Consider the following 15,228-nt stretch of genomic DNA (forward strand, 5'->3'; position numbering starts at 1 on the left):
GAAATGATGTGTGCAAATCTTTGTTTGAAACAACCAAACAGTCTTCACTCTACGACCCTCTGGGAGTCGAACGATATACATACATTCTGCAGATGCACCTTGCAGAGGGTTGCCAGAATTTACCTTAAGGTGCCACTGTATGCACACGCCACGTAGAGGCCTGGCACCCCGGGGTAGGCTTGGAAAATGTCCATGACGAGGTAGGGCATCAGCTGGCGAATAGACAGGAATATTGTAAGGAGACGCCTTAGCCGATTCACAATCATTCATAGATTCATGTGCTTATACAGAGCCCTGGTTCTGCCGAAGCAGTTTCATGGCCAGGGGTTTCAATCTCGCACGGGTGGCCAATCCGACACAGGATACTCGATGGAGTGTGCAGACTTTATAATGTGTTCATGGTTCCGGGGATAGTTCGCGTACTCTTAATAGTTTGATAAGGACACCGTGACATCTTTAAAGTCCACCAACTAATCCCGGCAGATGGGACGTCCAATTCAATGGACGGCACACGCACATTGATGCATCACCCTGCCTGTGAAACACAGGGATGACAGTTTATACATCCTAGGTCGAGATTCTTAGCTTAGCATAAACAAACAATGTTGCCCAGCAACTTGGCTTTTGGTATTTTGGGCTTGAAATAGAAACAAAACAAGTTAGGCGAAGGATACAACTAATGTATTAGAAGTGGAAAGTGGTGAATGCCATGAATTAGAAGAGATAGGGATTTGTGTTGTTACAGCAAGGAAATATCCAGACACCAATTAGTTTAAAAGTCCATCTCATCATTTAAAGGTCCATCTCATCATTTAAAGGTCCATCTCATCATTTAAAGGTCCATATCATCATCTCAGATGAGCTCATCATCATCAACCACACTTGGCACAGAGAGGCGGTGTTGCCAAACAGCTCAAAAGTGAGTGTGCTTACCTGTAGGCAGGCTATCAGCTGACCCCGCGTTAACGCATTTATGAACTTACTGTAAACTTTAAAAATTTTCAAAAATTGTTGGAAAGAAACCGACATTTAATTTAGAAAACAAATCGACCAAATAAGAATCGGGAAAAATATTTCAGGGCAGATTTTTTTTTTTCCCCAATTTTTTTTTTTAAGTGGTTTACAAAATCTCACATCAACATCCGGTCTTGCAGAGCTAATTAAGACAAATTTCATGCTCAGAAATAAATTATAATTGCCGGAAAACCGCACAACCGGGCAAAACAAAAGAATCAACGGCGCTGCGCCTCTTACCTGGTCAGCAGCGGAAATCATTCCGCTAGTCCATGGGTCGCAGGTGACGTACTTAGCATACAGAATCAACCCACACAGCAGCACACAAACCAGGATAAAGAGAAGACCAATGAGGTTTAGAGCAAGAGCCCTGATGGCACAAACATCCATCCATGTTAACACAAACACAATCCCTAGGTTTTGAAGTACTATACATTGTGAGTACATTCTATTTATCTGATCGAAATCAAATATTTTCATTCTCTTGGGATCTTCCTGACAACCTTGATTTGATGAAAGGTCAAAATGTCCTCAATGGATCAATTTACCTCATACGCTTCATGATTGAAGGATTAAAGGTGCCTGCATGTGTTAGGCAACCCTATTATTGAGAGCGACAGTCAAAGTACATATAGTTTCTCTGATCATATATGTCGAACCAGCATCTCCACAGTCAGTTTCTTTCATTAGGTTTGTCATTGAGGGCCTAATGACAGCTCAGTAGAAAGTTCAGTAAATGTGACCCATGTCCACAAACTGACCCCATATTCCATGTCATTAATTCCATAACTAAATCCTTAAAAAATTGTCAGCAGAGTCACACAGTATAATCAACAAGCATTCTGAGTATTGCGCTACAATACATGTCCCCTACCAAAGTTCAAAGTGCCATAACTTTGTCAAAAATGATCGAATATGCAAATTTATGCACGGTTGATGCTGGTTTTCAAACTTGATCTGAGGTATGCTGAGACACATGTGTGTCACGCCTCGCCTCGTTGATAAGCCCGCAAGGTCGCTCCGTGCAGCGGCCTGCACTGTGTGAATTATATAAATTATTACCAACTCACGGTCTGAGGTACTGTCGATTCAAGAGATATCCATTTAAAAATATATATATTTTCGTCCCCTCATAACTACAGATGACCTCTTACCTGACGTTTAGTCACTGATTATCAATTTGACCTCTAACCCTGTTATTAGTCCCCTACCGGTGTACACCGGAGGGGACTATAGGTTTGCACGCCGTCCCTCCGTCAGTCAGTCCGTCAGTCCGTCAGTCCGTCAGTCCGTCAGTCCGTCAGTCCGTCAGTCAGTCCGTCAGTCCGTCAGTCCGTCAATCCGTCAATCCGTCAGTCCGTCAGTCCGTCAATCCGTCAGTCCGTCAGTCCGTCAGTCCGTCAGTCCGTCAGTCCGTCCGTCAGTCAGTCCGTCAGTCAGTCAGTCAGTCCGTCAGTCAGTCCGTCAGTCAGTCCGTCAGTCAGTCCGTCAGTCAGTCCGTCAGTCAGTCCATCAGTCCGTCAGTCAGTCAGTCAGTCAGTCCGTCAGTCCGTCAGTCCGTCCGTCAGTCCGTCAGTCCGTCAGTCCGTCAGTCCGTCAGTCCGTCAGTCCGTCACGCAAAGAACAGTTTTCCGGACTTTTTTTTCGAAACGCTTAACGCTAATGATTTTAAACTTGGCACATGGTTTCCTCATGATAAGTTACAGGTCAAGTTCGAACTTCACGACGTTTCGATCATTTTTAACAAAGTTATGGCACTTTGAACGTTGGTAATTCTGATAATTCTGATGATCCTTAACTCAGTGACATTTCAAGTTTTAATTTCCTTTAAAAACCAATTTCTCTGCAATAATAGGACCGATTGAGATAAAATTTTCACCATATGATGGACTCGGTCTGTAGAATATTTTAATGGTAACTATGACGTCACGGATCACGTGGTTCGGTCGCCATATTGTTTTTCGTGAAAACACGAAAACCCCTTTTTCTCTGCAACGGCTGAATAGATCGAGGCCAAACTTTGCAGGCAGAATCGCATACCCATGACGAACAAAAAAGTCAGCGGGCATGACGTCATGCGTCACATGGTTTCAGAGTTATGACGTTTTTAAGCATGAACCTTTAAAACCGAGCTCCTCCCTCATTTTTGATCCAATCGAGGGGAAACTTCACAGATCTGTTCAGCACTAAAATGTCCTTTTGGAATTTGCGATAGGGCGCGTGGTTTGGCAGATATCGTTAATTAAACGAAAATATTTTTTTAAATGGATATCTCTTGTTTATTCTCGAGGTCTCCTCAAGCCGCACTGCGCGTCCTCAGCCTCGTCTCGCGAACGTCAACAGCGCGACACACTACACAGCGTGCGCTTTCCGGAGGGGCAGAGCCAAGCTGAGCAACATATATATACACATCGATCATTGATCGTGAACCGGAAAATATAAAAAATTACTGATGGTTTCAGAGTTATGACGTTTTTAAGCATGAACCTTTAAAACCGAACCCCTCCCTCATTTTTGATCCAATCGAGGGGAAACTTCACAAATCTGTTCAGCATGTCAGTCTACTAAAATGTCCTTTTGGAATTTGCGATAGGGCACGTGGTTTGGCAGATATCGTTAATTAAACGAAAATATAAATAAAATAAAAATGGATATCTCTTGAATCGCTAGTACCTCAGACCGTGAGTTGGTAATAATTTATATAATTCACACAGTGCAGGCCGCTGCACGGAGCGACCTTGCGGGCTTATCAACGAGGCGAGGCGTGACACACGTGTCTCAGAATACCTCAGATCAAGTTTGAAAACCAGCATCAACAGTGCATAAATTTACATATTTGATCATTTTTGACAAAGTTATGGCACTTTGAACTTTGGTAGGGGACATGTAATTGCAGCACAATACTCAGAATGCTTGTTCCACAAGGGGAGAGATCGGGGGAGCTTCTTTCCTACTTTCAATTTTCTTCCTTTCTAGTTTGGATCATTAGCCTGGTGTTGGCTTAGTGGTTAAGGTGCCGCCTTAGGATCGTAGGATCCTGGGTTCGCATCCCGGTCGATCGCTGAATTAACGCCAGGGTGGTTGACTCAGCCTGTCATCCTTCTGCAGTCGGAAAATTGAGTACCAGTTCACCGGTAATTCCCTGGGTGTTGCAAGAGGCGACTAACAGGGTTGGCGGCAGGAAGGGCATCCGGCTATAAAACATTGCTTCAAAAAGTGGATCACGGTGCCCAAAAAAGGCCAACCCCCGCTCTGTGGGGAAAAATGGCCTCTAAAGGTGGTTCCTAGTTTGGATCATTGTCATTGTCTACCTAGACCCCACCATCACATCTATCCATCATTACCTATGTCACTGAAGGTGGATGGAGGTTATGTTTTCACGTCTGTTTGTGAACAGGATATCTCAAAAAGTTATGGATGGATTGGGAGGAAATTTGGTGGAGATGTTGGGTATTTGATATGGATGAATTTGATTCGATTTTGGTGAAGATCCGGATCCGGATACGAGATTTTTAAAAGTGATTCTTCACCAGAGTATTCATATATTGAGTATTAATATTCCATATGTTTTATACCTCTCTCTGCCCCAACTCCCTCCACCCCTCTCCCCATGCCTCCTCCCCCCAAGCCCTCTCCCTCCCTCAGATCTTCCAATGTCCCTGTTTTCTTCTGTTGTACTTGTGTGCTTCCCTCTCTCTCCCCATCTCGTCTCCCGCTCCCTTTTTTGTATGTTTTGTGTGTCCGTTTTTTTTTTTTGCGATTGATGTTAGCTCTTACATGAGCCTCGATCTTGTATACAAAAAAATAGGGTCAAAAACGATATATAACAGGATATATCCAAAAGTTATGGATGGATTCGGACGAATCTTGATGGACAGGTTGAGTGTGTGAGAAGGACGAATTGCTTCGTTGTTGGTGAAGATCCTAATCCGGATACGATAATTTTTCAATTTTTTAAAGTGATTCTCATCATTTAGAGATGGATTCACTTTGACCCCCTGATAGATCCCCTTAGACACGATGCGCATTGACCTAGCTTTTCCAAACAACACAGTATACAATCAGAGCAAAAACGACAAATGATAAGAAATATATCTCACAGTTGTGCTTGGCGAAGGCTTTTGCAGGAAATGTAACGCTGAACTTGTGCCTGATTGATTGCGTATAGCGAAGTCCATGTAAATGTCCCACCGATGGCCAGTGTCCAGAAGGTATGTCGTCTCAGTGGGCTCAGGTCGAAACTGCACATAAGGCCAAGGAGATGTGTCAATAAAACTTTATGCATTGGAATCCCACCATTTTCAAAAATCTTAAGTCACAGCCAGGCATCGATAGGTCAATACTCTATGGTTCAAACACAACACCATTCCATGCAGGTGAATCTCTTTAAATGCAGCAGACCGAGCATCACGAATCTAGAAATAAAATTAGGCTGAGCATCTAGAAATAAAAAAAATAACCAAAAAATAGGCCTTACTTGTTGAAATTGAGCCGACCTCCATAGTAGGATGTGTTCCACACAGACTCAATGCCACCACACACGATGCAGCCACGGATGAGGACCGCCAAAAAGCCAGTAAACATGATTCCAATTTGGAAAACGTCAGTCCATACCACAGCCTTGATACCACCCTGCAAAAAAGAACTTCACTTACGTCTGGGACGAGAGAAGAAAGAACAACGTTTGTTTCTTCTGTACTCGGGAAAGGTATGGACTTCTTCGTTCGTATGCAGCACAAGGCGGCCAGGGTAGCATCATTGGCTGAGGGCGCCGCTGTGCCATTGATGCAATGCCCTCTGCTGGTTAGGGCAGGAATCTGGAATTTGTTAATGGTGTCGGTGAAGGACACCAAGGGATCTTTAAGGTCCACCAACAAATGCTGGTAGATGGGAGGCCCGTTTAACGTCCATTCTAGGGACGGCACACGCATTGATGAATCACCCTGCCTGTGAAACACCAGGATGACAGTTTAGGGCTGGGTCTGAATATTCAAACACTGGCTACAAGCGAGTGTGCGTACCTCTAGGTCATCATGTCAGCCAAGGTATGTATTTGAAGGATTTTAATAAGACTCATGATAAGATTTGATTTGATAAGATTTGATAAGGTAGCATCCATGTACTGTAGCTTTGTATTTATTTATGAGTATGGATACAAGGGTCTTCTTTAATTTTCAGTAGAAAGAGCTCTTATACAAGCCTCTACTTCTACATGAACAAGAGTCCTCATGGGTATAAACCTATGATAGGCCCACACGTTTAGAAATAATACGCTTACTCGATCAAATGTTTGGGGACTCTATGTTCTACCATACTTTACCAAAAAGAAGAACTGATCTCACCAACGTGCAGTAAAAAGTGCAAACGATGCCAGTGGTAACAACTGCACCCCAAAGGTGAAGCCCCGTGACTGTGAAACATCAAGCGAATTTAGAAACAACAGACAGAATTAACCACAATTTTTTTTAATGGAATTCTCTTTTATGAAAGTCAAGCTGATGCACAAGCTTGGCCTTGAGGTGAGCTCACCTTGATTAAGTGCAAGAGCCGGAGCGTAGATAACGATCCCAGTGTACAATATCTGATCAAAAGGCACAAACAATAAGTTTGGGTTAAGTGTCTAACAGGGCCAAACCCATCAAACGTTGTTATATTGACACAGATAAACAGAAAGGAATAACACGATGATGATGATAGTGTGCATCATCACTTCCGACAAGTCTCCCCACTTTGTTGGCATGTTGAGTAAGCATTGTACATTGTGCAATGGCTGTATAGGCCAATGGGGACCCACACAGCATCTACCACAAACATCGTAGGTATAGAAGGGTACTTGCAGAGATAGACATCGGCAGGTTTTCCTTTCTTGCTGCCTTTAGACCAGCACAGAATCACATTAAATTATTTTTCTTCCATTTTTTTCTTTTTTGTATACAGAATCGAGGCTCGTGAAAGAGTTAACATTTATCACAAAAAAAAAAATCAAACAGACAAACAAAATATATAAAAAGAGGGAGCGTTGGACAAGATGGGGAGAGAAGGGGAAGCACACAAACACAACATTTGAGAGCAGGGACATCGGGAGATGTGTGGGAGGGAGAGGGCTTGGGTGGAGGAGGCGTGGGAAGGGGGAGGAGAGGGGGTGGGAGAAGTATAAAACATAAAGACACCAAGGACTTCCAGGAAAGAAGTTGGTATTTCAAAAAAGTGGATTTGGGGTGAAATTAGCAGGGGTAGAAAAGATCAAGGTTTTGGATGGGGGAAAATAAGAGATGGTGGTGAACAGCTGTTTTAAAGACCTGGAGGGAGGAGTGGGATTGAAGAGAATGAGGGAGTTTGTTCCAGAGGCGGGAGAAAAGAGTAATGAAGGAGTGAAGGTGAGCAGAGAGTCTTGATTTTGGCAGTTTAACCATAAGAGGGTTGCAGGCAGATCTTGTGCGACCTGTAGGAATATTTGGGGGACAGAGCCCAGAGAGAGCTGGGGGAGCAAGGCCGGAGAGGAGTCGGTAGAAGACGGAAAGACCACCAACCTGCCTGCGGTGAGTAAATGAAAGGCCCTCGGAGATAGCTTCATCGCGGGAGATTCCAATGATTCTGAACGCTTTGGTTTCAACAGCGTGAAGACGAGCTAGGTGTGAGGCAGGAGCACCAGCCCAGAGGGGAGAGCAGTATTCCATTGAGCTGCGGATGAAAGCCTTGTATGTGGTGAGGAGCTCAGGTGTGCCAAGGAAGGACTTTGCACGACGGAGGATGCCCAGTGACTGACTTTGGAAGCCAACTTGGAAATGTGGTTTTCCCAGGAAAGATCATGGCAGATAGTGAGACCCAAAAGCTTGAGTGACAGAACTTCTTGGAGAGGATTATTCAGAAAGTGGATGGGAGGGTTGTCCAGTCGGTCTTTTCGGAGAGACATCGTAAGAGTGTGAGATTTGTCAGGATTGAAAGACATGTTCCACTTGTTTGCCCAGTCTGTGACATTGTATCGGCTTACTCCTGAATTTCTTCCGCTCTTGCTGCCCACCAGATGTTATTCATGGAACATACAGTGCTTTCAGAAAGTATTGTTATGTTTGTAGGGGGTAGGCAGTGATTACTTTAGTCCAGGTAGATTTGTATAGGTAGGTGCTCCGAATGTCGTGTAGAAACCTTGATGTAATAAGTACTTGTTTAGACCGTGTGTTCAGATTAAGCTTGTATATTCGTCCCCATCATGGGGGAGGGGGGAGGGGGGCATGTTATTTAGCTCAGGGATTATGTTAATTAAATCCCTGTATGTTGTTCCCTCTGTAATTTATCCCTATGTCCCTTATGGCACCACATTAGACACAAGTAAAAATCGCCCATTAACTTCACTAATTAATAATAAAACCACCGGAAGCCAGGCATGAACAATACCGCTGGCATAGAAGCCGCTACATCAGCCGCTACATCACCGCACGGACAGGCAGGCCAAAGGCCACGCCCTAGAGAGCCGTGATTGGTCGGGGCATTGAGTGACAGAGAGGATTGAAAAGATGGGACTGGCTGATGGGTGAAGAGAACGGATGACGTCAGAGCGGCCCGGACAAAATACTAGCGCGGCAGACATTTTTTCTCTTGGGCCCGGACTTTGGTGGAGACGGTTGTGTGCCGACGATTCGCCCCCTTTCTTCATGTTCTGGACCTCAGTGCGGGCGACAGTGTGCCGAGACCTTGCTGGGGATTGTGAGGAGGCCGAGTTGCGAACCAAGAGATGGGAATGAGGAGCTGCGCGACAATTCCTGTTTGCTTAGCGCTCGGCGAGGCCAGGAGTGAGAGGACGCTCGGTTAGGCCTAACAGTGCGAGACCCCCTCCCCCCCCCCCCCCACCAGTGATCAGAGCTAAGTGCATGAAATAACCACACACAGTTATTTTATATATCATTATCTTTCCCTGTGTGCGTGTTTGGGTCTGTTGCGGGAGCGTTCCATATAGGAAACTTTGTTTTGCCGTGTTTTATTTTGTATTACCGGCATTTCTTTGAATAAACCTGGTATTTTTGGACACTTCAGATCCGTTTTCGGTTAAGTTATTTCTTTGGGCATCTTCCTCCTCCTCCCCTTCCCCCACACCCTCTCCTCCTCCTCCCCTTCCCCCACGCCCCCTCTCCCCCCCCCCCCCCACCCCTACGTGTATTAACTCCGCCACATTTTGAACCGAGTGCCTCGGAGTATAGCTCGTTTGGCCTACCATGCTACCCTAAGGTGTTCACCAAGGGTAATCACTTGACAGTATTCACACCCCTTGACCATTTCACATTTTGTTGTGAGTCTAAATTGAAAATTGATTAAATTTACATTTTTTGTCACCGATCTACAAAAAAATACCCCATAATGACAAAGTAAAAATATGTTTTTAGAAAGTTTCGTAAATTAATTGGAAATGAAATACAGAAATATATAATTTGCAATAGTATTCAGCCCCCTGAGTCAATACTTCGTAGAAGCACCATTGGCAGTGATTACAGGTTCAGGTCTTCATGGTTATGTCAGTATCAGCTTTGCACATCTGGATTTGAGGAGTTTTCCCATCCTTCCTTGCAGATTTACTCAAGCTCTGTGATGTCTTGGTTGGGGGGCATCGGTGAGCAGCAATCTTCAAGTCTTTCCACAGATTCTCAATGGGATTCAAGTCTGGACTTTGGCTGGGCCACTCAATGACTTTCAAATTATTGTTCTGAAGCCATTCCAGTATTGCTTTGACTGTATGCTTGGGGTCATTGGCCTGGTGGAACGTAAATCTTCATCACAGTCTACGATCTTTTGCACTCTGAAACAGGTTCTCCTCAAGTTTTGGCCTGTATTTGGGTCCATTCATTGTTCCCTCTATCCTTACAAGTCTCCCAGTCCCTGCTGCTGAAAATCATCCCCAAAGCATGATGCTGTCACCACCATGCTTCATGGTAGGGATGGCGTTAGATGGGTGATGAGCTGTGCTCAGTTTCCGCCAGACATAGCGCTTTGCATTCAGGCCAAAGAGTTCAATTTTCCTCTCATCAGACCACAGAATCGTCTGCCTCATGCTCTCAGATTCCTTCACATACCTTTTTGCAAACTCCCAGGGTGCTGTCATGTGCCTTTTTCTCAGGAGTGGCTTCCATCTGACAACTCTGCCATAAAACATAGATTTGTGAAGTGCGCAGAGAACTGCTGCTGTTTTTCCAGCAGGTTCTCTCATCTCAGCCAACGAACACTGTAGTTTTGTCAGAGTAGTCATTGGGTTGTTGGTGACCTCCCTGACCAAAGTCCTTCTTGCCTGGTTGCTCAGTTTGGTCGGACAGCCAGCTATAGGAAGAGTCTGGGTCGTTCCATATTATTTCCATTTCCTAATGATGGAGCTCACTTTGCTCTTGGGAACTTTCAACACTCTAGAAATTGTTTTATACCCTTCCCCAGGTCTATTCCTCCTCACATTTCTATCTCAGAGTTCTACAAACATTTCCTTGGACTTCATTGTAGAGTTTCTGCTCTGACATGCACTGTCAATTGTGGGACCTCATTTAGAAAGGTGTGTTTCTTTCTAAATCACATCCAATCAATTGAGTTGGCCACACGAAGACTCTAATAAAGTTGTAAAGACATCTCTCAAGGATGATCAAAGGAAATTGGATGCACCTGAGCTAAATTTGGAGTGTCAGAGAAAAGTGGTTGAATTCTTATTGACTCAAGACAAATTAGCTTTTTACTTTTCATTAATTTGTAAATGTTTCCAAAAAAAATTCCCCCTTGAGATTATGGGCTATTATGTGTAGATCAGTGACAAATCTCAATTCAACCATTTTTAAATCAGGCTGAAACAAAACAAAATGAGAAAAAATCAAAAGGGGGGAATACTTTCTGAAGGCACTATAGTCTTGACTGCACAAGCCTCCTACGTTGCAGGTAAGAAGAGTGTTTGCTCGCTGAGCCTCTGTCGTCAATCCAGCAGAGGGGAGCCGCAGGCATGGAGTTAAGTAGACTATTAATCTGGGAGGCGTTCTTGTCAAACCAGTCTTTGTGACTATGCTTTGCGAAGCCGAGAAGCTGCCCTGAAGGTGATGTCTTGTAAAATCGCCCATCCCGCTTCGGCATTGGTAGTAGGTATATCCAATTGTTCCAAGGTGGCATTGATATGATGCTGAAGCTGTGATTGCACATCGCTGCATTTAATCTGTTGAGTGTTGGGCTTTGTAGCAGGTTTGCCTTCTCATGGGAGGCTTGATCGTAAGTGACATTATATTCCTTACAAGCTTGTGATCAGACCAACAGTCAGAGCCTCTCATGACACATGTATGCTTGACATCATGTCAGTCACTTTGCCCGGCATTGACAAAATCAATGAGGTGCGAATGTTAGAGTATGGATACATTCATGTACAGAAGCTTTGTATTTATCAGCTTGTTGGAACAAGGAGTTTGTCATGACGAGTTCATTGGTTGAACATAGCATCAGCAGCAAAGTGTCATTGTAGTTCTGTTTGCCGATGCCGTGGTGTCCAATCACCTTTTTCAACGCAACATAATCATGTCCCACTCAGGCGTTGAAGTCCCCCCAACAAAATAAGCTTGTCACTATGAGATGTTGACTGTATAACTGCAGAAAGGTAATCGTAGAACTGCTCTTCAACCTCATCTGTGTTTGTCATGGTAGGGGCGGGCGTATGCGCTGATGATGGTAGCATAGTGTTCAATGTCAAGTTTGAGTCGCACAGTCATGAGACGTTCACTGATACACGTTGGGACAGCATCTAGATTCTAGAAGTTTTATATTGTCTAGTCAGCCAGGCGGTTAACACCGCTGGATAAAGGTCCTTAATTCCGAGGTGCATAGCCGGAAATGGCAGTTGGTCTGTCATGCAAGAGTGAGGGGACCAAAGTGTTTACCTGGACAGAGCACATGGGTTGATTACCGAAACCCACAACGAATAAACACACACGACACAACAAATATGCGAATCCGTCTACAACGTTCTGGCGAGGAAGCGTCCTTCGAACTCTCAACATCATCAAAGTTAAGTATTTTCCCATTTGTGTCTTTGTCAAATTTCCACTGGATATTTAACTGTGTATGTGTTACTGTGTGTTTCTAATTCGTTTTGGTTTGTAATTCATGCAAACTTGTGTGTCATGAGTCTAATTTTTGTTCGTACCGCGTGCGCGGCCTGGTCCCTTGAGGCTTCCCTCGTCTTGTCGGTATTTGGTAAATTTAAGTTATTTCCTTCGCTGTATTGCTTTTTCTTTGATTTTCTTATCTCCCCCGACCTCCTCCAAACATTTTACCCTTTATCTAACGTTTTAAATACAAAAAATTATTTTAAAAAATTCCTTCTCTCCCACGACCACATGCTGTTGTCTCGCCCCGCCTCCTTTATCTCCTTTTTCTTCTACCTCTCCAGCCGATACTCACCTTTCCAATTCTAGTTTCCACCATACTCATTCAACCCTTTCTCCTTCTTTCTCAGATCTAAGTCCTCACTTCAGGGTCTTTTACCAGATTGTTTTTCATGGTTTTGTTTAAATATCATTCAAATATGTTCAAACTTTCCCCTGCAGTGTTTTATTCAGTGGTATATTACAACATGATGTTTTTCTTCCTACTTAAAAGGCTTTTTTCAATTTCCTCTTCAGTTCATTCCATTTTTTTAAAAAAGTCAATCTCTTACAGTTTTTCCTTTCTACATTCTCAAAACGCACTTTCATTCCACCTCTCCTCTATTGTTTTCAAACGGATCTATGACTTGAAAATCACAATAAACCCAGTTTGTAATAAATGTTCATTCGTCATTAATTGTCCACTTTGAAAACTCCCCCCTCACCCCTCCCCTCCAAAACTCCCCCCTCACCCCTCCCCTTCAAAACTCCTCCCCCCACCCTCCCCATCAAAATTACCCTCCCCACCCCACCCCTTTAAATCTCCCCCCTACCATCTTTCTCCAATTCTCCCCCCTCCTCCTCAAAGCTGCCTCCTCCCCACCTTCCTCTCCCTTCCATATCTCATACCTCCACCTCCTTCAACGTTCGACTTTGCTCTGCCCTAACAACTCCCCCCTCAAACAACGCCTCAATGTGCCTCATCCCATCACCATCAAACCTTTTGTCCTCCTCATCCTTCCCTTTCTCCAAGCTCTTCTGCAATCTACGGCACACGATCAACAGCTCTCCCTACCTCCCCCTCTCACCACTCATCTTACCCTACCCCTCCCCTCCCTAACCCCTCTTCCTTAACGGTATGGACCTCAAACATCCGGGGCCTTCGCTCAAACGTGATTGATCTCTCCATACAGGTTCCTTCTGCCAAACCAGACGTAATCTGCTTAACAGAAACTTCCCTCCTTCAAGATGTCTCTCATTCCTTAATATCTCTTCCAGGTTACTCCCTCCACTGGTATGATAGACCTGAGCCTCGTCCTGGTGGTGGGGTTGCTATCTTTATCAAAAACTCTCTTCCTCACTCTCCTTGCACTGCCCTTTCTCCACCCACCCCAGGAGTACCTCTGGCTATGGCTTCCCCTCCGCTCCCACGTTTCGTTCATATGTGTTATGTACCATCCTCCAAACAGTGATGACTCAATTTACATCTCGCTGTCTAACAACATGGACCAACATCTATCCACCCATCTTTACTGCCTCTGACATCAACTCTTCCTGGGAATTCTTACAAAGTAAACTTCTCTCTCTCATGCACAGATTTATTACATCTCGTCTTCAGTCATCATACCCTTCCTCCCGTCCATGGTACTGAATCTTGTGGTGAGGCAGTTGCCATGAAATAATCCGCTTTTTCCTCTTGGAAGGCAAATCCAACTGAAGGCAATCTCAGTTCCTTTCACAAAGCTCGGAACAAGTGTGTGTCTACGTTCAGGAGAGCCAGGAAACACTATCTCTCTACTCTCAAGACTGAACTCTCAAACCTGTCTCCCTCCTCCAAATCCTGGAGGCGTCTGGTCAAATCTGTTTATGGTGTTTGCTCCCCTTCCATCCCCCTCCTTTACCTCAAACGGCTACACAGCCGACATTGCAGCCCCCCCCCCCCCCCCCCCCGAATGCCTCAACTCTGTGTTTGCCTCAAAATCTTGTGTCCTGAACCCATCTCTTTCTGTAACCACCTTACCCAGTCGAACCCAGCTGCTCCTGAACTCTGTGTCCTTCTCTCCTGACAAGGTGGAGAAGTTTCTGTCAAACCTCGACTCTGATTCTGCAATTAGACCAGACGGCATCAGCCCTCGGGTCGTAAAATCCTTCTCTGCCGCTCTATCTCACCTTCTCTCTATTCTCTTCACCCTCCCCTTTGCTCAACATCATCTGCCATCTGCTTGGAAATCAGCCAACATTACCGCTTTACACAAAAAAGGTGCAAAAACAGATCCTTGCAACTGCAGACCAATCAGCCTGCTCCCAATAATCAGCAAGGTCATCGAATCAATCATCGCTTCTGACATCAAATCCTTTCTCTTCTCCAATGGCTTGATCTCGGATCATCAATTTGGATTCAGACCAGGTCATTCCACTCTGGACTTGCTGCTTCTGCTGTCTCAACAATTAATGGAGGTCCTCAATGCCAAACAGGAAATCAGAGCTGTCTCCCTTGACATATCAAGTGCCTTCAATACGGTCTCGCACCCCGCCCTGCTCAATAAAATCTCTTCCTATGGTATCCATGGAAATCTCCATGCATGGCTTGCAGAATTCCTCTCTGGTCGTAGTCACGTGTGGCCCTGAATGGATTTCTCTAATCTCCCCCTTCCTGATCAGCTTGGAGTTCCCCAAGGCAGTGTTCTCGGCCCTGTACTTTTTCTGGTCTTCATCAATGATCTCTCCGACTCTCTGGAAATCCTCTCGATCTCTTTGCTGATGACTCCACTCTCTGCCGCTCCATACCTCTTCCCTCAGATTGGCAGTCTGCAGCCTCCTCACTCTCTGAAGACCTGGACAAAATCACAGACAGGTCAAACAAGTGGAACATGTCTTTCAATCCTGACAAATCTCACACTCTTACTATGTCTCTCCGAAAAGGCCGACTGGACAACCCCCCCATCTACTTTCTCAACAATCCTCTCCAATAAGTTCTGTCACTCAAGCTTTTGGGTCTCACTATCTGCCATGATATTTCCTGGAAAAAGCACATTTCCAAGCTGGCCTCCAAAGCCAGGTGCCGACTGGGCATCCTCCGTCGTGCGAAGTCCTTTCTGGGCACTTCTGAGCTCCTCACCACATACAA

At 44.8% G+C, this 15,228-nt stretch overlaps 1 protein-coding gene across 1 annotated transcript in view; it reads right to left on the reverse strand.

Annotated features, from left to right (window-relative positions):
* Positions 1–15,228, reverse strand: part of SLC5A8 (solute carrier family 5 member 8) — a 77,025-nt gene that overhangs the window by 24,174 nt on the left and 37,623 nt on the right. The window contains exons 3-8 of the mRNA XM_068123312.2: positions 6,544–6,595; positions 6,357–6,424; positions 5,492–5,646; positions 5,115–5,255; positions 1,255–1,384; positions 124–212 (exon numbers count right to left, since the gene is read on the reverse strand). Of these exons, the coding sequence (XP_067979413.1) occupies positions 124–212; positions 1,255–1,384; positions 5,115–5,255; positions 5,492–5,646; positions 6,357–6,424; positions 6,544–6,595 (635 nt within the window). The remainder of the gene's footprint in view (positions 1–123; positions 213–1,254; positions 1,385–5,114; positions 5,256–5,491; positions 5,647–6,356; positions 6,425–6,543; positions 6,596–15,228) is intronic.

Source organism: Myxine glutinosa, chromosome 7, assembly GCF_964187855.1.
Source record: "Myxine glutinosa chromosome 7, kmMyxGlut1.1, whole genome shotgun sequence".
Taxonomy (NCBI): domain Eukaryota; kingdom Metazoa; phylum Chordata; class Myxini; order Myxiniformes; family Myxinidae; genus Myxine; species Myxine glutinosa.